This window comes from Pelophylax lessonae (assembly GCF_965119305.1).
Source record: "Pelophylax lessonae genome assembly, chromosome: 1".
Taxonomy (NCBI): Eukaryota; Metazoa; Chordata; class Amphibia; order Anura; family Ranidae; genus Pelophylax; species Pelophylax lessonae.
The window spans coordinates 9,888,215-9,908,449 of record NC_138768.1 but is presented as its reverse complement, the minus strand read 5'-3'; the positions used below and the strand labels follow the sequence as shown (position 1 = coordinate 9,908,449).

Below are 20,235 nucleotides of genomic sequence, written 5' to 3'. Positions count from 1 at the left end.
GCCAGCGCAGGGCATTCTGGGACCGAAGAGGACGCCCTGGCTTCAGCTGCCCACACCTGAGATGGCAGCGCTGGACAAGACATTTTCAAGGTAAGTATTTCTTCTAAAAGGTAAGTGCAACCTGGGACAGTTCAGAGGCTATCCATTCTGAAATGCACTAGCCCTGACTGTCCCGGGGGTATTTTTATTGAAAAAACGTTTCTGAGGGTGGAACTCCACTTTAAGACCAAAAGTGTTTATTCAATATTTGCAATTAGGACATGCTTTTTGAGGCTCAAGGTTTGACTTCAGTGGTCTCTTTCTCCTCTGTTCCTGTTTTGGACAGTATAGCCAGAGCAGATACAGCAAAAGGCCTTATTATCAAGGTCTATACCAGAGATCTTCAAATTACGGCCCTCCAGCTGTTGTGTAACTACACATCCCATGATGCATTGTAAAACTCTGCTATTCACAGGCATGACCAGGCATGTTGGGAATTGTCCAGAAATGAAAATGGTGATGCTGAGCACCCTGCTCCTGCGCTCAGAACTAGGTCCTCAGGCTGCCTCTATCCCGGAACTCACACTTGGCATCCACTATGGCTAAGCTTTGCTGCCCTCTACTATGTTGGCAATTGTAGTTCCTGAACAACTGGAGGGCCATAGTTTGAAGACCCCTGGTCTATACTCAATTACTATCGGAAATGCTATCTGGTCTTTGTGTTCCATGTAGGCAAAGATGGGAGGCATAGAACGTTGAGACTCTGGGGTATATATAGGACCAAATAATACAGCTTGTTTCCATATCTCCTACTCGTAGAGTAACTCAACTTTTTATTCTTTATAAAGCCTATCGTACCCCGGAGTTGTTGCACAGGGTAGGCAGGAGAGAAAACTCTGAATGCGCCAGATGTGTCAATCTCCTGGCTCCTTTATGCACCTCTTTTGGAAATGTCCAAAGCTATTTCAGTATTGGCAGGAAGTGGTAGACCTGCTAAATTCCCGTATACAATACCAGGCGGACTTCAGATCCTATTCTATGTCTCTTGGGTTATGTGAATCCTAATAGCATGGATGGTGATCAGATAATGGCTGTTCTGAGATCTCCTTTTATTGCATGTAAGATAAGACCGCCTCCAACCCCCCCCCCCCCCCCCCATTCTGGGGGAATGGATTTGAGAAAAAGGAGTACGTAATGTTTGAAAAACACACTTATGTTTAACGTAACACTTTTTGGAAATTTGAAAGGATTTGGAAAAAGTAGATTGATGCAACGCGTTCTAATTTTAATTTAAATCCTTGATAAATATTAGGGGGGAGGGGTCCCCGTCCCCCCCTTTTTTTTTTCTTAATATTTTATATTACCCGCTCTGCAGTATTTATGAATGTCTGAAAACGAAATGCTCCTAAATGTTCCTGAAAATGTCTGAATATTTCTGAGTATCTATGAATAGTTTTTTGAGTATCTGTGGATATCATGGGAAAAATAGATGTGGTTGTTAAGAATGATGATTTTACCTTGTTTTAATTTTTTTTTGTTTTTTTTTGGTGTATACTTGTTATAACATTTTCAGTTAAAAAAAAAAACAAAGAAGGGTGTCAGTCTGTTAAGAGTTGTCTTTCCATGATGCTGATGGTCGCATACCTCACTAGGAAGAAATTGGAAGGTTCTTAGAACTGCTGAGTCTAATGGATCAGTATGGACTGTGTGCTACTTTCTGCACCCTGGGACTGCTGGGAAATAAAGTTCCATATTATCTGTGCTGTGGCTAGACCCCACAACCCCCTCCCAAGAGCCCGTAGACTTCTCTCTGCTTGCCCTGCTTCAGCTACCAGCCCCTACCCCTGTCAGTCCAGATTTCTGCCCTGTTCTGGACGAACCCCTGCTTGCCTGGATCTTTGCTCTGTTCTGGACTTACCCATGCTTGCCTGGATCTCTGCTCTGTTCTAGACATACCTCTGCTTGCCTGGATCTCTGCTCTGTTCTGGACGTACCTCTGCTTGCCTGGATCTCTGCTCTGTTCTGGACGTACCCCTGCTTGCCTGGATCTCTGTTCTGGACTTACCCCTGCTTGCCTGGATCTCTGCTCTGTTCTGGACGTACCCCTGCTTGCCCGGATCTCTGCTCTGTTCTGGACTTACCCCTGCTTGCCTGGATCTCTGCTCTGTTCTGGACGTACCCCTGCTTGCCTGGATCTCTGCTCTGTTCTGGACGTACCCCTGCTTGCCTGGATCTCTGCTCTGTTCTAGATGTACCCCTGCTTGCCTGGATCTCTGCTCTGTTCTAGACTTAGCCCTATCTGGGTCTCCATCACTGAGTACTATGTGTGGTGCTACATTGCTACCCCGTGGACTGTTTCTTTGTGCTGTGTCTTGCTACCCTGCTCTGCCAATAACTGTAGACTATCACCCCTTTGCTGTCCCATATTGTCAATTAACCCCTTCAGGGAGGATCAGTTGATGATTAATATATCTTCCTTCCAAAGCTGGCCATACATGGATCAGTTTTATCGTTCAGCCAGCGGGCTGGGTGACAAAAAAAACTGAACTGATTCCCCCATCCAACATTGGAGGGGGATGGGGGAATCCTCCCCACTGCAATATTGTATTCTGACAATGGGGGGGGGGGGGGGCGCTCCTCCGCTCTCAGAATACACAGATCAGTGATGAAGCTATTGGCTGCAGTCGCTGATCGAGTGATTTTTATCTGTCAGTGACCACACATGGATGGAAATGTGACCGATCCCTGCTGAACCAGCTGAATTCCCATTTATCTATGGTCACCTTAAGTGAATTCCTCCCCTCCCCCTCATCTCCTTCATTATGTAAGTCATGCTGAGATAATCTCCCATTGGCTGAGCAATATTCTCATTTGTCTCTGAGCTCCTTCTTGTTATTCCTCGTCCTGCCTGTTGTTTCCTTGGATTGATTTTCTGTGTAGTGACCCCGGCTTCGTCTCTTGGATGCGCTCGTCTGTTGCTTGCCCTGACCTTTATCCTGATTCTTGGAATTCTTCCTCATCTCACACCCAACAGCAGCCATTTTATTTATCAAATATTTATTTATGATTATCAAACATGGATTTATGATTAAGCAGATATATTGGATGTATATGTTGTGAAAAGTCATATTGTATTATAGCTGTTGTATTCAAAAGCCATTTACAGCTCTAGCTGTCAAGATTGCTATCTCGACCTTTGAAGACCTGTTTAGCCAACAAGCTTTGGAAGTGACACATTTACTGTATGTTACATGTCCATTCCGCATTTCAATCAAGATATGACTTCAAAGAAACTTTAGATAGATAGGTGCCACCCTCTTCAGAATGTATACATTGTAATACAAGTCCTTAGGAAGTTAGAGCAATGTTTATTAAAGTGGAGTTCCACCCTAAATTTATACTTGCCTCCATCTTCTCGCTCCGGGTCACCTGAAAAACAAATGGATAATCGAAATTTTTTTTTTGTACTTACCTTGTAGAGAAAATATACTTACCTTACTTCCTTCTTCCTTCCCTCGGCGGCCACGGCGATTCGTCACTTCCTGGCTTTTGCAATGATTCCTGGGAGCTGAACGTCATCGCTCCCAGGAGTCAATGCGCCTGCACCGCCCCCGCCGTCACTTCCGGTGCGCGCGCGTCATTCCCTTCTAAACAGCTTCTGGGCATGCCCAGAAGCTGTGGAGGGATGACGCGCGCGCACCGGAAGTGACGGCGGGGCCAGTGCAGTGCATCGTGGGACCGAAGAAGAAGGAAGAGGACGCAGAAGAGGATCGCGCTGGCTTCAAGCTGCCCACACCTGAGATGGCAGCGCTGGAGAATACTTTTTCAAGGTAAGTATTTCTCCTAAAAGGTAAGTGCAACCCGGGACAGATCAGAGGCTATCCATTGTGGAATGTGCTAGCCCTTACTGTCCCGGGGGTATTTTTATTTTAAAAAGTATCCCCTGGGTGGAACTCCGCTTTAAGCCAACAGAATGTATGTAACTGAATTGCTCTCCAAACATGTTTACCTACATGTTTGTCTAATAAATATAATTTTCAATCTGGCTTCAACAGTCAAAAGGTTACTGAAACCCATGAGTTCTGGGGTTTCCTGGTCACTTCCATCGTCCATATTAAATATTAAACAATGTCCACATTAGCAGCGCCTAAATGTGTAGTCCAAAAGGCTCGATCACCTTCCCGTCACCACGTGAGACCTCGCCCCTGAGATAGATTAAACCAGGCTTTGATACTAATTCAAAGGTCGGGCCATCTCATCAGGATAAGCTTGCCTCTCCACCGCTGATATCACCAAGGCTTAATCTCCCAGCCCTTAATGGATCATCCACTGGCTCAGTTGCCTCGTTTCCACTGAGCGGATCGGTTCGGTACGGTACGCTAATTTGAGTGTTTCCATTATGAAAGTGGCCCATACAACCGAACCAAACCGCACCATTCCTGGTCCTGCTTCAGATGTAGGGCCATAGGAAATGGTACGGTACGGTTAGGGCGGAGCTACTGGCGTCACACGATAGAGTCCACTGATTGGCGGACAGGAAACCATCAATGCTCACGGCAAATGAAAGAGCAAAACAAACACCTCATTTGGTGTAAACCCCACATGGTCCCTGGTGGCCCGACTTGCAGTGGAAACGTTCACCTGAATAGACCGGACCATTCTAACCCTTCCAAACTGTACCGACCCGAACCGTTCCGCTCAGTGGAAACGAGGCATATGATTCTTTTTCAGCCTGCAGCCTTCTCTTCTCTGGATGTTGTCACTTCTTCCGTTCTTGTAAGGTGTTTGCTGAATTATTTTCAAGCATTTTGCACTACACATTAGAACATTTATCCCCACTGATACTCCCTGGGAATGTTTTAAAGTACCTGGTTGGACTTCTTTTAAAGGACTTGAATGATAGAGGAGGAATTCTGTCCTATTTAGGCGCTGCTAATGTGGACATTGTTTAATATTTGATATGGATGATGGAAGCATGAGTGTATAAATTTAGATCTGATATAGCAGCAGCTATCACTACCTACAACAATATATGTATATATACATACTTTTTTTTTTGCACTGTATTATCATAAGCGCTGGGAGAAAGAGACAAGTAGTTCATTATGAGCTGTTCACTTTCTTTTTTTTTTTTTATAATTGTCCAGATTAAATATTTTCTCACTGGGGACCATAGTGCTTAAATACATACTGGCCTTCATATTACCTCCTGTTATCCTCATTTTATTATTGTAAAACCCAAACCAATCCAGATAATTCTCTGTTATCAATGTTATTTGTCTACAGGGAAACCTTCATAGATGATGGCGCCAATGAGGATGGAGGAGGACCGGAGTCACATGACCGAGAAGATCCTAAACCTCACTTTGGAGATCATCTACCTGCTGACCGGAGAGGTGAGGAGGATTCTGGGAGGTCACATGACATCACTCTTATCTCTATTAATAAAACACAGACCTGACCGGAGAGGTGAGGAGGATTCTGGGAGGTCACATGACATCACTCTTATCTCTATTAATAAGACACAGACCTGGCTGGAGAGGTGAGGAGGATTCTGGGAGGTCACATGACATCACTCTTATCTCTATTTAAAAAACATAGACCTGAACGGAGAGGTGAGGAGGATTCTGGGAGGTCACATGACATCACTCTTATCTCTATTAATAAAACACAGACCTGACCGGAGAGGTGAGGAGGATTCTGGGAGGTCACATGACATCACTCTTATCTCTATTAATAAAACACAGACCTGACCGGAGAGGTGAGGAGGGTTCTGGGAGGTCACATGACATCACTCTTATCTCTATTAATAAAACGCAGACCTCATCGGAGAGGTGAGGGGGATTCTGGGAGGTCACATGACATCACTCTTATCTCTAATAATAAAACACAGACCTGACGGGAGAGGTGAGGAGGATTCTGGGAGGTCACATGACATCACTCTTTTCACTTAAAAAAACACAGATCTCAATAAAGAGATTTTCTCTTCTGAAGTCAGGTGATCATATGACCATCACAGTGCCTCCATGTGACTCCCTAAAACCTGAGAGACACAACATGAAGAAGATTCTAGAAGTCACCAAGAAGATGATGGAGCTGCTGACAGGAGAGGTGAGCGGTGCTGGGAATTGTGGGACATTATCCAGTAACAGACGAGGGATGTGTCTGGATGGTGACTGTATCATTGTGTGTGTCAGGTTCCTATAAGGTGTCAGGATGTCACTGTCTATTTCTCCATGGAGGAGTGGGAGTATTTAGAAGGACACAAGGATCTCTACAAGGACGTCATGATGGAGAATCGGCCGCCCCTCACATCACCGGGTAAGAGGAGACTTTATTGTAAAGGAGAGAGCAGTACGGAGGGTCCACCTAGATCCCCCATCATCTGATAAACACATAGAAACAATGTATTCAGTCAGTGTGTGTGTTTCCTACAGATGGATCCAGTAATGGAAACCCACCAGAGAGATGTCCCCGTCCTCTGTATTCCCGGGATTCCACACAGGAAGGTCACACCATCCCTCACCATCATCAGGTAGATAAGATCACTGATAGTATCATTAGGAAGGTAGATCACTGATAGTATCATTAGGATCTGTACATTATCTGCATTGTTACCATTGATGTCTTTTTTATTATATATTCAGAGTGGAAACCTGAGAGATTCTAAAGTTGAGGGTAAAAAAGCGATAAAAGAGGAGGATGATGAGGTTGGGGTGGTGGAGGAGTCAGAGTTTCTAAAAGAGCACACAGATCTGAACCAGGACACCATGGAGGAGTCATCCAGCTACAGAAACCCCCCAGAGAGATGTCCCCGTCCTCTGTATTCCCGGGATTCCACACAGGAAGGTCACACCATCCCTCACCATCATCAGGTGGATGAGGAACAATCACTGATAGTATTATTAGGTTCTGTACATTATCTGCATTGTTACAATTGATATTTTTATTCTATATTCAGAGTGGAAACCCGAGAGAGTTCAAAGTTGAGATTAAAGAAGAAGAAGAAGAGACATATGAACAGCAGTCTATGGAGGAGGATGTAATAACAGGGACAATTATAGAGGAGGACACTCCTACAGAGATCAGCACAGGTGGGTCATTAACATTAAATACATTCCTCCACCCATACTGCTCACTGATTGGTCCAGAGTAGGGAAAGGACTGGGTGATATCAGCCTGTTGCCACTGATTGCTGAATACCAATAATACAAGTCATGACCATTACACTATATACTCTATTTTGTACATGACATTATTCTGATACTAGTAGCAAATTACCGTGATAAATGGCCCATACACCTATATGCATAATAGAACCAAAAAAGGAAAAAAGATGGGGCTTTCAAGGCCAGTGGGAGGAGGAGGATCAAAGGTACCACACAATTATACAAAATATATCTTTATTGAAGACACATTATAAAAAATATACATCAGAAGACATATATCCCATTAATAACATATAAAAGAAAAGGAACGCATGTGTAGAAATAAGTTCCCATATGGGAATGCCGATACTTGGTATCAGATGATGATAAGGTCTCTGATGTAGCACGGTCAAAGGGTCCTCAGCAAGCCGACGTGTTTCGCACAGGCTTCCTCAGGGCCAGAGAGATCAAGACAGACCGATATTTCCCACTGCAATCAAGATCATGACGGGCAGGCAGGCTAACGGACCGACCAATCAAGATGGCCACAATAGAAAAGCTAACGTTATAGTAACCATATGTGTGTGTCAGAACAATATTCGTTTCATCTTCAAGGTGTGCTGATACACCTACAATTAATGCGCTTTTGTTAGGGGATCCCTCTCAGACTTTGCACCAGTGATAACAGTGACTACTTAGTCTAACCCACTAACGGCATGAAACTGACTTATGTTGGGACATCCCACTCATGTTCTGCATATTTTCATACTCTGCAACAATGGCAACAAGACTACTGCAACTTAGTCTAACCCACTGTTAGCATGCGGCAGGCATACTCAGGATACATTCCACATAATGCAGTATAGGTAGCGTAAACCCCCTGAATAGTAACACAGGGGTAACCTGCTGTGCGTCAGCAATTCAATGGCCATTGATCGCAGTGGGGAAATTTCGGTCTGTCTTGGTCTCTCTGGTCCTGAGGAAGCCTTGTGCGAAACGTGTCGGTTTGCTTGGGACCCTTAGACCGTGCTAATTGCTATTTTTTTATAATATGTTTTCAATAAAGATATATTTTGTATAATTGTGTGGTACCTATGATCCTCCTCCTCCTCCCACTGGCCTTGAAAGCCCCATCTTTTTTACTTTTTTGGTTCTATCATTCTGATACTGTATAGTTCTAATGTCTGTGTCCTATATAAGAAGTTGTACATTACATAGTCCTTACTTTTGCACCCATTTTCTACCAGCTGGACATTTTATATCTGATGATCTGATTGGAGGACAGACTTTTACATGTTGATAATAATGTGATAACATTCTCAAACTTTTGGAACCTGAAGCAGAAAGTGATAATGAGGGAGGAGTCAGTAACCCAATGATGGAGGCCTTCAGGATCAGTCCAGACTTCATCTTGGTTGTTTTCCCCCCATCCTCACTCTCTGACCTCTGGTGGGGCTCAGCCCCGCTGTTATTCATGACTAAATCATGGACTAAATAAGGAAGTGCAGGACTTCTTGTGTTGGGAAGATGGCAATGAGTGATAGAGGGGGAGGGGACACTCATCCTATAATCCCCTCATCACTGTCCCTCCTATAAAAGACAGTTCTCGTTGTTTCCTCACTCTCTGACTAAGGTCCATGAATAAAGAAATGAACCGGTAGGAGATCAGAGGACCCATTTACTAGTTACCTTGAGGGTGGAATTGTAACATCCTCAGAGACAAAGCTGCCCGATGTGGGCGGAGTCCTGGTTTAGGGGAACCAATCTGCTCATGTCTAGTAATAATCTTTGTATTTCTATTTTAGTAGATGGACGGGAGATGAGGAAAATCTCAGAGGATTGTCTCACTTTGTCTCCAGACTGTAAAGTAGAAGATGAGGACATCACACAGTATAGTCCAGGAGAAAACCCGGCTACCTCAAATGTCCATCCGGCACCACACAGTGTAGATGGACCATCGTATTCCTCTTATCCTGAGGAACCTCAGACTGTGAGGGACGGTGCCGGACCATCGTATTCCTCTTATCCAGAGGGACCTCAGACTGTGAGGGACGGTGCCGTCCTTCCAACAGATAAGAGGTTTTCCTGTACAGAGTGCGGGAAGTGTTTCCGTTCTAAATCCAAACTTGATAGGCATAAAAGTTCTCATACAGAGGAGAAGCCGTATTCCTGTCCTGAGTGCGGGAAACGTTTCAAACAAAAGTCCAGTATTTCCACACATCAGAGATCTCACACAGGAGAAAAGCCGTATATCTGTACTGAGTGCGGGAAATGTTTTGCTGTGAAGTCCAATCTTTACACGCATCAGAGATCTCACACGGGGGAGAAGCCGTATTCTTGTCCTGAGTGTGGGAAATGCTTTTCTATTAAGTGCAAACTTGACAGACATCAGAGATCTCACACAGGGGAGAAGCCGTATTCCTGTCCTGAGTGTGGGAAATGTTTTTCAGATAAGTCCAATCTTTCCACACATCAGAGATCCCACACAGGGGAGAAGCCGTATTCTTGTCCTGAGTGCAGGAAATGTTTTTCAGATTTATCCAATTATTGCAGACATCGGAGATCTCACAAGGTGGAAGAAGCCACTTTCCTGTCCTTCAGTGAGGGAATTGATCCTCACTGAAGTCCTGTCTTCCTGTACATCAGGGATCCCACACAACCCTCGAGGTGTATTAGTGCCTTGAGTGCGGGAAATGTCTTCTATATGAATGTTGCTGGAAATCAGAGCTCTCATGTGGGGAAGAAGCACACATATCACAACGCAATAGAGCGGAACAGAGCGCGGCCATCTTTCTGCTTTAAAAACTCATGCATTTCCTATTGACACGCTGTTTTTACTGCAAATCATGTGTATGGCTTTTAATCTTTAACCACTTTCAGACTGGAGGTTTTGGCTGCTCAATGACCAGGCCCTATTTTGCGATTCGGCACTGCATGACTTTAACGGGCAATTGCGCGGTCGTGCGACGCTGTACCCAAACAAAATTGACGTCCTTTTTTTCCCACAAATATAGCTTTCTTTTGGTGGTATTTGATCACCTCTGCGATTTTTATTTTTTGCGCTATAAACAAAAAAGAGCGACAATTTTGAAAAAAAAAAAAACAATATTTTTCACATTCTTTTATATGAAATTCTCAAAAAAAAAGTGTAAAAATAAATTTTTTTTTACATTTTTGGCCAATTTGTTTTCTGCTACATATTTTTGGTAAAAAAAAGTTGCAATAAGCGTATTTTGATTGATTTGCGCAAAAGTTATTGCGTTTGCTAACTACAGGAAAGATTTGTCATTTTTATTGCTTTCTTTTTTTACTAGTTATGGCGGCGATCTGCAATTTTTTTTTTTTTTGCGGGACTGCGACATTGCGGCGGACAGATCGGACCCTTGACTGACATTTTTGACACTTTTGGGGGGACCCTGTGACATTACTACAGTAATCAGTGCTAAAAATATGCACTGTTACTGTAAAAATTACACTGGCAGGGAAGGGGTTAACTCTGTTGGTGATGAAGGACTTAAATGTGACCCTAGGGGCGTGATTCTAACTGTGGGGGGAGGGGGCGTGGCTTGTGAAGTCATCACAGAAACATACGATCCTATATAGCAGGATCACATGACATCTGTGATCACTTCAGGGAGAATGACAGACGGCTGTTTACATCAGCCGTCCGACCTTCTCTGTCAGTGGCGGGAGATCGCGAGTGGCCGGCGGCCATCGGAGCCGCCTATCACACGCACTAGCTTTTCCGCTGATGAGCGGGGGCGGGAGCGCCTCCGGCGGCACACGATCGCCCCCCTAGCTCCTCCCAGGGGAGCACCGTACATGTACGGGGCTTTGCCTGGGAGAGCCATCCTGCCGCCGTACATCTGCGGTGGCTGGGGCTAAAGCGGTTAGGCTCCATGTACACGGGACGTTGTAAATGGCTGTTTAGGAGCAGTTGGGCGTTTTTTTCAGAAGCCCCTGAACCCACCTCTATGTTATCTTCTCTGTCCATGTACACAGGGTCGTTTACAGTCATTTGCAGGCAGTTGAGTTCAGGGACGTTTTTTGGAAAGCAATTATTTGCGTTCGAACATGAGTTTCCCGACGTTTCAAACGCAGAAACGCTACCGAACGTGATGACCGGCGTTTAGTGCTCGCGTTTTTTCATTTTAAAGGGGAATGATTTTTTTGACCTCTAGGAACGGTTCTAAACGCAAACGCCTGCTAAACGCGGGTGCAAACGCGACCTAACGGACGTTTTAAACGTCCTAAAAATTCCAGCATTCAAAGGGACTTTAACAACGTCCCGTGTACATGAAGCCTTAATGCATCAACTATGGATCAATTTACTGCACCATGAGAGTGTTTCCTTACTATTTGAGCTGTGCATGCTGAAGCGTGCATAAGTCTGTTACTGCTAGGAGGAGATCCAGTGGAATCTAACATCTGATTGTTGTTTGCATGTTCGGGGGATAACCTGTGCTGTTTGACTGCCTGTAATAGGGGTCAATTATATCCGGTAAGAGGCTGTGTGTGTCACTGGGAGCGGGGGAGGATGGTCCCAATTGGTTGCACCTGTCCTATACTGTGTATTTTACCAGGATTGAGCATGGGCTATACACCTATTTCAATTTTGTATTCACTAAAGCGTTAAACTTTTCTGTACTTTTCCATAGTAGAAAACGGCAAACGTGGTCCCTAGAGAACGTAGGACTGCAGGATTTATCCAAGATCACGTTTGTGTGTAAAAATAAACAATTGGTAAATGTGGTTGATAGTAAAGATATTCATTTTCTTTCCTGTTTTGTAGTGTTTTTTTTTTTACATGTTCTGCAAACGAATGCATTTTTTTATGAATGCTACAGAGTAGGGTTGAGCGGACACCTAGATGTCCGTGTTCGACGGGTTCGGCCGAACTTTAAAAAAAATTTTGTTCACTGCACCCCAAAAAGGATGTTGTTCACTGCACCCCAAAAGGATTTTGTTCACTGCACCCCACAAAGGATTTTGTTCACTGCACCCCAAAAAGGATTTTGTTCACTGCACCCCAAAAAGATTGTGTTCACTGCACCCCACAAAGGATTTTGTTCACTGCACCCCAAAAAGATTGTGTTCACTGCACCCCAAAAAGGATGTTCACTGCACCCCAAAAAGGATTTTGTGCACTGCACCCCAAAAAGATTGTGTTCACTGCACCCCACAAAGGATTTTGTTCACTGCACCCCAAAAAGATTGTGTTCACTGCACCCCAAAAAGGATGTTGCTCACTGCACCCCAAAAAGGATTTTGTTCACTGCGCCCAAAAAAGATTGTGTTCACTGCACCCCACAAAGATTGTGTTCACTGCACCCCACAAAGGATTTTGTTCACTGCACCCCAAAAAGGATGTTGTTCACTGCACCCCAAAAAGATTGTGTTCACTGCACCCCACAAAGGATTTTGTTCACTGCACCCCAAAAAGATTGTGTTCACTGCACCCCAAAAAGATTGTGTTCACTGCACCCCACAAAGATTGTGTTCACTGCACCCCACAAAGGATTTTGTTCACTGCACCCCAAAAAGGATGTTGTTCACTGCACCCCAAAAAGGATTTTGTTCACTGCACCCCAAAAAGATTGTGTTCACTGCACCCTAAAAGGATGTTGTTCACTGCAGCCCAAAAAGATTGTGTTCACTGCAGCTCACACACAGAAAAATGGATGTGGATCAGCTTGGCATGGCACTACTCCCGGGTTTTTAACATTGGCGTCTATGGGAAATCTTGGTCAGCTTGACATGGCACTGCTCCCAAACCATAAGTGACAGAGATACCAAACTTAGGGAGCACCGAGAGGGGACCCAGGACTACAACAAATTTGTGGCCTGCCAGCTTGCCTAGGTAATATACCATGTCATAGTCCTGGGTCCCCTTAACATGCTCCCCAAGCTTGGTGTCCTTGTCACTTATGGTTTGGGAGCAGTGCCATGTCAAGCTGACCAAGATTAGGTGAGGTACAGTGCCTTGCGAAAGTATTCGGCCCCCTTGAACTTTGTGACCTTTTGTCACATTTCAGGCTTCAAACATAAAGATATAAAGCTTTCATTTTTTGTGAAGAATCAACAACAAGTGGGACACAATCATGAAGTGGAAAGAAATTTATTGGATATTTCAAACTTTGTTAACAAATAAAAAACTGAAAAATTGGGCGTGCAAAATTATTCAGCCCCTTTACTTTCAGTGCAGCAAACTCTCTCCAGAAGTTCAGTGAGGATCTCTGAATGATCCAATGTTGACCTAAATGACTAATGATGATAAATAGAATCCACCTGTGTGTAATCAAGTCTCCGTATAAATGCACCTGCACTGTGATAGTCTCAGAGGTCCGTTTAAAGCGCAGAGAGCATCATGAAGAACAAGGAACACACCAGGCAGGTCCGAGATACTGTTGTGGAGAAGTTTAAAGCCGGATTTGGATACAAAAATATTTCCCAAGCTTTAAACATCCCAAGGAGCACTGTGCAAGCGATAATATTGAAATGGAAGGAGTATCAGACCACTGCAAATCTACGAAGACCTGGCCGTCCCTCTAAACTTTCAGCTCATACAAGGAGAAGACTGATCAGAGATGCAGCCAAGAGGCCCATGATCACTCTGGATGAACTGCAGAGATCTACAGCTGAGGTGGGAGACTCTGTCCATAGGACAACAATCAGTCGTATACTGCACAAATCTGGCCTTTATGGAAGAGTGGCAAGAAGAAAGCCATTTCTTAAAGATATCCATAAAAAGTGTTGTTTAAAGTTTGCCACAAGCCACCTGGGAGACACCAAACATGTGGAAGAAGGTGCTCTGGTCAGATGAAACCAAAATCAAACTTTTTGGCAACAATGCAAAATGTTATGTTTGGCGTAAAAGCAACACAGCTCATCACCCTGAACACACCATCCCCACTGTCAAACATGGTGGTGGCAGCATCATGGTTTGGGCCTGCTTTTCTTCAGCAGGGACAGGGAAGATGGTTAAAATTGATGGGAAGATGGATGGAGCCAAATACAGGACCATTCTGGAAGAAAACCTGATGGAGTCTGCAAAAGACCTGAGACTGGGACGGAGATTTGTCTTCCAACAAGACAATGATCCAAAACATAAAGCAAAATCTACAATAAAATGGTTCACAAATAAACATATCCAGGTGTTAGAATGACCAAGTCAAAGTCCAGACCTGAATCCAATCGAGAATCTGTGGAAAGAACTGAAAACTGCTGTTCACAAACGCTCTCCATCCAACCTCGCTGAGCTCGAGCTGTTTTGCAAGGAGGAATGGGCAAAAATTTCAGTCTCTCGATGTGCAAAACTGATAGAGACATACCCCAAGTGACTTACAGCTGTAATCACAGCAAAAGGTGGCGCTACAAAGTATTAACTTAAGGGGGCTGAATAATTTTGCATGCCCAATTTTTCAGTTTTTTATTTGTTAAAAAAGTTTGAAATATCCAATAAATTTCGTTCCACTTCATGATTGTGTCCCACTTGTTGTTGATTCTTCACAAAAAATTACAGTTTTATATCTTTATGTTTGAAGCCTGAAATGTGGCAAAAGGTCGCAAAGTTCAAGGGGGCCAAATACTTTCGCAAGGCACTGTATGCCTGTAATTCTTGAATCATGGTACTGCTATATGTTCTGGTTAATACTGTGGGCAGCTTAGTGGTTAACACTTCTGCCTGGCAGCATTAGGGTTATGGGTTCAAATCACAACCATGACATCAGAGTCCTGCGTGTTTTCCAAATATCCACGTGGTGCAAAAAGCTGTGTCTTGTATAGGTGGACCATAAGATGTCTCTCAATGTTATGTAGCACTTCCCCCTTGGGAGCTGCTGAGAATTGATTCCCCTGGGTTACCCATAGCAACAGTCTGTAAAAGGTATCACTTTAAGTCCTTGGCTCAGTCAATGAACAGTCCAGGGGATGTTGGTTTTTTGTATTTTATTTGGAACTGGGATGGGAGAAAGGATGAGTGGGATACTCCAACTTAGTAACTATGCACAAATCCTGAGGACATCTAACTGTAGTGTGTGCAGCAAGGCCGCTGTTTCCCCTTGCCACTGAAGTGAAGATATTGAAAGTGAACTTTGCTTTAGGTTACTCTTCAGGGTCTAACTTGGCACCCCCTTTCTTACTCGCTGTGTGTGCTGACCTCCTGTCCACTGACTCTCACTGGAGTGGTCCCCTTCCTGGGCAGACCCCTGATAGGCTCCCTGGTACTCATGGACACTGTTTTTCCTCAGGTTGCTCTGCCTCTTGCTCCACCATCAGTATCCTCTGGACTTCCTGGCTCAGCACCACACTTCTGGTCCACTAGGCCGACTGCCTGTGACCACTTTCCACACTGACAGGAGGAGAGAGAGGCCGTCATCCTCCTCCTGGGACCTGGCTTCCTGCCTAAAGACCCTGTCACATGTGCCCTTGGCTTTTATGACCAATCCCAGGATGCACCACTGTTGTGCCCTCCCACTGGGACAGCCACAAAAGCCTGTGTGTGACTCGCTGGGTTTCCTCCACTGTCCAACAGGCTCCCCTATTGGATACAGTGGGGACACTCCCTCAGACCAGGTGAATCACACACGGACACATGCAAAAGGCCTAACTATCGATCAGGCTCTCCTGATAAGCAGGCAGAGCAAATACTATGCTTTTCCTAGCACCTATCTAGGAGGGTGCTACAATTATATTACAACAAACTTTAACAACATCTCTCTTACCTTAACAAAATGCATCAAAATTGCACCAGACCCCAGTACAATGGAAGAAAAAAAGTGAAAAAAGAAGAAAAAGGCATCTGGAAAAGCATCAAAAACACATTAAAAACAGGCATGCAGATTTGCATCTGGGACGGATGTGGAGTGTGTTTGTGGTGTGAAGCAGCCCAAGCAAATGACCGATGTTCTCATGTATCCACATATGACTGGTGTGTGTTGGGGTGGGGGGGGGGGGGGGATTAAGGACACTGACTGGGGACAGGATGGGAAAAATGTGTGTACAAAAAACTTAAAGATTTTTTATTGAAATATATTTTTAACCACTTTACCACCGGAGGATTTTGCTGTCTTACGTCCGGGCCACTTTTTGCGATTCGGCGCTGTGCGACTTTAACTGACAATTGCGCGGTCGTGCGACGCCATACCCAAACTAAATTTACGTCCTTTTTTTCCCCACAAACAGAGCTTTCTTTTGGTGGTATTTGATCACCTGTGCGATTTTTACTTTTTGCGCTATAAACAAAAAAAGAGCGTAAATTTTGAAAAAATAACAATATTTTTCACATTTTTTTTTATATGAAATTCCCCCCCAAAAAAAATGTAAAAATCTAAATTTTTTTACATTTTTGGCCAATTTGTTTTCTGCTACATATGTTTGGTAAAAAAAAAAACGCAATAAGCGTATTTTGATTGGTTTGCGCAAAAGTTATTGCGTTTACTAACTAAGGGAAAGATTTATGTTATTTTTGGTGTTTTTTTTTAAACTAGTAATGGCGGTGATCTGAGATTTTTTTTTTCGCGTGACTGCGACATTGCGGTGGACAGATCGGACCCTTGACTGACATTTTTGACACTTTTGGGGGTACCAGTGACATTACTACAGTAATCAGTGCTATACATATGCACTGTTACTGTAAAAATGACACTGGCAGGGAAGGGGTTAATTTTTATTGGAGAGGGAGGGGTTAATGTATGCCTGGTGCTTACTGACGTGTGTGGGGGGAGGTGACAGAGTGACACAGGGACAGATCGCAGGTTCAGCTATGCTAAACCCTGCAATCTGACCCTGCCTGTCACTTAGGAGATCCGCCTGCTTTGTTTACACAAGCGGGCGGATCTCCACACTCGATCCCCGACGATCGGGCGCTCCTCTCCTGGCCCGACTCCCGCTGTGACTGAATACAGCGGGAGCGAGCGTCCGGCGGCGTGCGAGAGAGGGAAATGTCTGGCGATGTAGGTCTACGTCACCAGGCGTTATCGAGCCACTTTGCCGCAGTAGAGCTCTAGTGAGCAGCGGCAAAGTGGTTAATTTATGTAACATCATCACTTTCATCTGAGTGGTTCTGTGTCACACTGCACTACTCTGAGGGGGGGGGGGGGTTTGATCACCATAGTAACACTGCACTACTCTGGGGGGGGGGGTAATGACCATAGTAACACTGCACTACTCTGGGGGGGGGGGGGAGGGTGATGACCATAGTAACACTGCACTACTCTGGGGGGGGGGTGATTACCATAGTAACCCTGCACTACTCTGGGGGGGGGTGATGACCATAGTAACACTGCACGCACTACTCTGGGGGGGGGGTGATGACCATAGTAACACTGCACTACTCTGGGGGGGGGGTGATGACCATAGTGACACTGCACTACTCTGGGGGGGGGTGATCACCATAGTAACAATGCACTACTCTGGGGGGGGGGGTGATGACTATAGTAAGACTGCACTACTCTGGGGGGGGGGGGGGTGATCATCATAGTAACACTGCACCACTCTGGGGAGGGTGATCACCATGGTAACACTGCACTACTCTGGGGAGGGTGATCACCATAGTAACACTGCACTACTCCTGGGGGTGATCCCCATAGTAACACTTCACTACTCTGGGGGGTGATCACCATAGTAACACTGCACTACTCTGGGGGGGGGGGGTGATCACCATAGTAACACTGCACTACTCTGGGGGGTGATCACCATAGTAACACTGCACTACTCTGGGGAGGGTGATCACCATAGTAACACTGCACTACTCGGGGGGGGGGGTGATCACCATGGTAACACTGCTCTACTCTGGGGGGGGGGGTGATCACCATAGTGACACTGCACTACTCTGGGGAGGGTGATCACCATAGTAACACTGCACTACTCTGGGGGGGGGGGTGATCACCATAGTAACACTGCACTACTCTGGGGGGTGATCACCATAGTAACACTGCACTACTCTGGGGAGGGTGATCACCATAGTAACACTGCACTACTTGGGGGGGGGGGGGTGATCACCATGGTAACACTGCTCTACTCTGGGGGAGGGGTGATCACCATAGTGACACTGCACTACTCTGGGGAGGGTGATCACCATAGTAACACTGCACTACTCTGGGGGGGGGGTGATCACCATAGTAACACTGCACTACTCTGGGGGGTGATCACCATAGTAACACTGCACTACTCTGGGGAGGGTGATCACCATAGTAACACTGCACTACTCTGGGGGGTGATCACCATAGTAACACTGCACTACTCTGGGGGGGGGGGTGATCACCATAGTGACACTGCACTACTCTGGGGAGGGTGATCACCATAGTAACACTGCACTACTCTGGGGGGGTGATGACCATAGTAACACTGCACTACTCTGGGGGGGTGATCACCATAGTAACACTGCACTACTCTGTGGGGGGGGAGTGAGCCCCATAGTAACACTGCACTACTCTGGGGGGGGGGGGGGTGATCACCATAGTAACACTGCACTACTCTGGGGGGGGGGTGATCACCATAGTAACACTGCACTACTCTGGGGAGGGTGATCACCATAGTATCACTGCACTACTCGGGGGGGATCACCATAGTAACACTGCACTACTTTGGGGGGAGGAGGGTTGATCACCATAGTAACACTGCACTACTCTGGGGGGTGATCACCATAGTAACACTGCACTACTCGGGGGGGGGGGGGGGTGATCACCATGGTAACACTGCTCTACTCTGGGGGGGGGGGGGTGATCACCATAGTGACACTGCACTACTCTGGGGAGGGTGATCACCATAGTAACACTGCACTACTCTGGGGGGGGTGATCACCATAGTAACACTGCACTACTCTGGGGGGTGATCACCATAGTAACACTGCACTACTCTGGGGAGGGTGATCACCATAGTAACACTGCACTACTCTGGGGGGTGATCACCATAGTATCACTGCACTACTCTGGGGGGGGGGGGTGATCACCATAGTGACACTGCACTACTCTGGGGAGGGTGATCACCATAGTAACACTGCACTACTCTGGGGGGGTGATGACCATAGTAACACTGCACTACTCTGTGGGGGGGGAGTGAGCCCCATAGTAACACTGCACTACTCTGGGGAGGGTGATCACCATAGTATCACTGCACTACTCGGGGGGGGATCACCATAGTAACACTGCACTACTCTGGGGGGAGGAGGCAATGCACTACTCTGGGCGGGGGAGTCCAGTTTTTTTTATAACACTTTGATTGGTGATACAATGACGATCTTTGTACCAGCAATACTTTGAACTGTCATACATGAGTTTCATTCATGAGAGCTGTAATTATTACTCATCTGTGATTGGCTAAAGTTGATCACATGGTACAGGGTGTTGTGGTAGGCCCAGTTAACATGTGATAGCTGTGGGCCAATCACAACTCACTAGTATAGGAAGCAAAACTGTAATAAATGAGATTCATTTATAACAGCTGTGTAGACGATGTGATCATGTGACCGCCTAGCAATCCCATAAGCCCCAGGGCCGCTCAAAGCGCAACGGTACTGCGAGCCAAAATCCGGTGGACAGAGCAGTTGTGAGGGGCATGCAGCGCTTTACAAAAAGCATAAATATATATTCAGAAACTATTTATTTACAAATTGATTGGTGTTCCTGGGATTGCAACTGGGGATTTCAAAAATGAAGGCCCAGGGTGACATGTTGAACCCTCTTACCTATCCACAAGCAGAATTCAGTGGTCCAATACATTCACCTTTGGAGTTGTTCAAGGTTTTTTTTTTTCTTGGGGGAGGGGAGGGGTGTTTTTTTTTTTTTTTATTTATTTAATGCCATGCGTGTATGCAGAGTAAAATGTATATTTTGTGGACTATTCTAGCTTTATCTATTTGTATGGGTGTTACTATTTTTTGCACTTGAGGAAAAAACAAGTTATATTGATCCAACAAATACATAAATAGTTCAATATTCTTCATTTATTTGGACGGCAGCAACACAATTCGGGACATTCATTTACTTGTGCAAAAAGAAACGGTATTTATGGTGCTACATTACAATAGGCTTAGAAGGGTCCTGCTTATAGGAGCTTACACTCTAAAAGGGATCACAACATAACTTTCATAATGGACAGCAGGGAACAA

General features: G+C 45.2%; 2 protein-coding genes across 2 annotated transcripts in view; one reads left to right on the top strand and one right to left on the bottom strand.

Annotated features, from left to right (window-relative positions):
* Positions 1-20,235, bottom strand: part of LOC309563394 (uncharacterized protein) — a gene marked incomplete at its 3' end in the record, with an annotated part of 732,657 nt that overhangs the window by 605,235 nt on the left and 107,187 nt on the right. The window lies entirely within an intron of this gene.
* LOC309563383 (uncharacterized protein) overlaps positions 1-20,235 on the top strand; it is a 797,887-nt gene that overhangs the window by 703,147 nt on the left and 74,505 nt on the right. Inside the window, exon 16 of the mRNA XM_082267777.1 lies at positions 6,627-6,854. Coding sequence (XP_082123903.1) covers positions 6,627-6,854 — 228 coding nt within the window. The remainder of the gene's footprint in view (positions 1-6,626; positions 6,855-20,235) is intronic.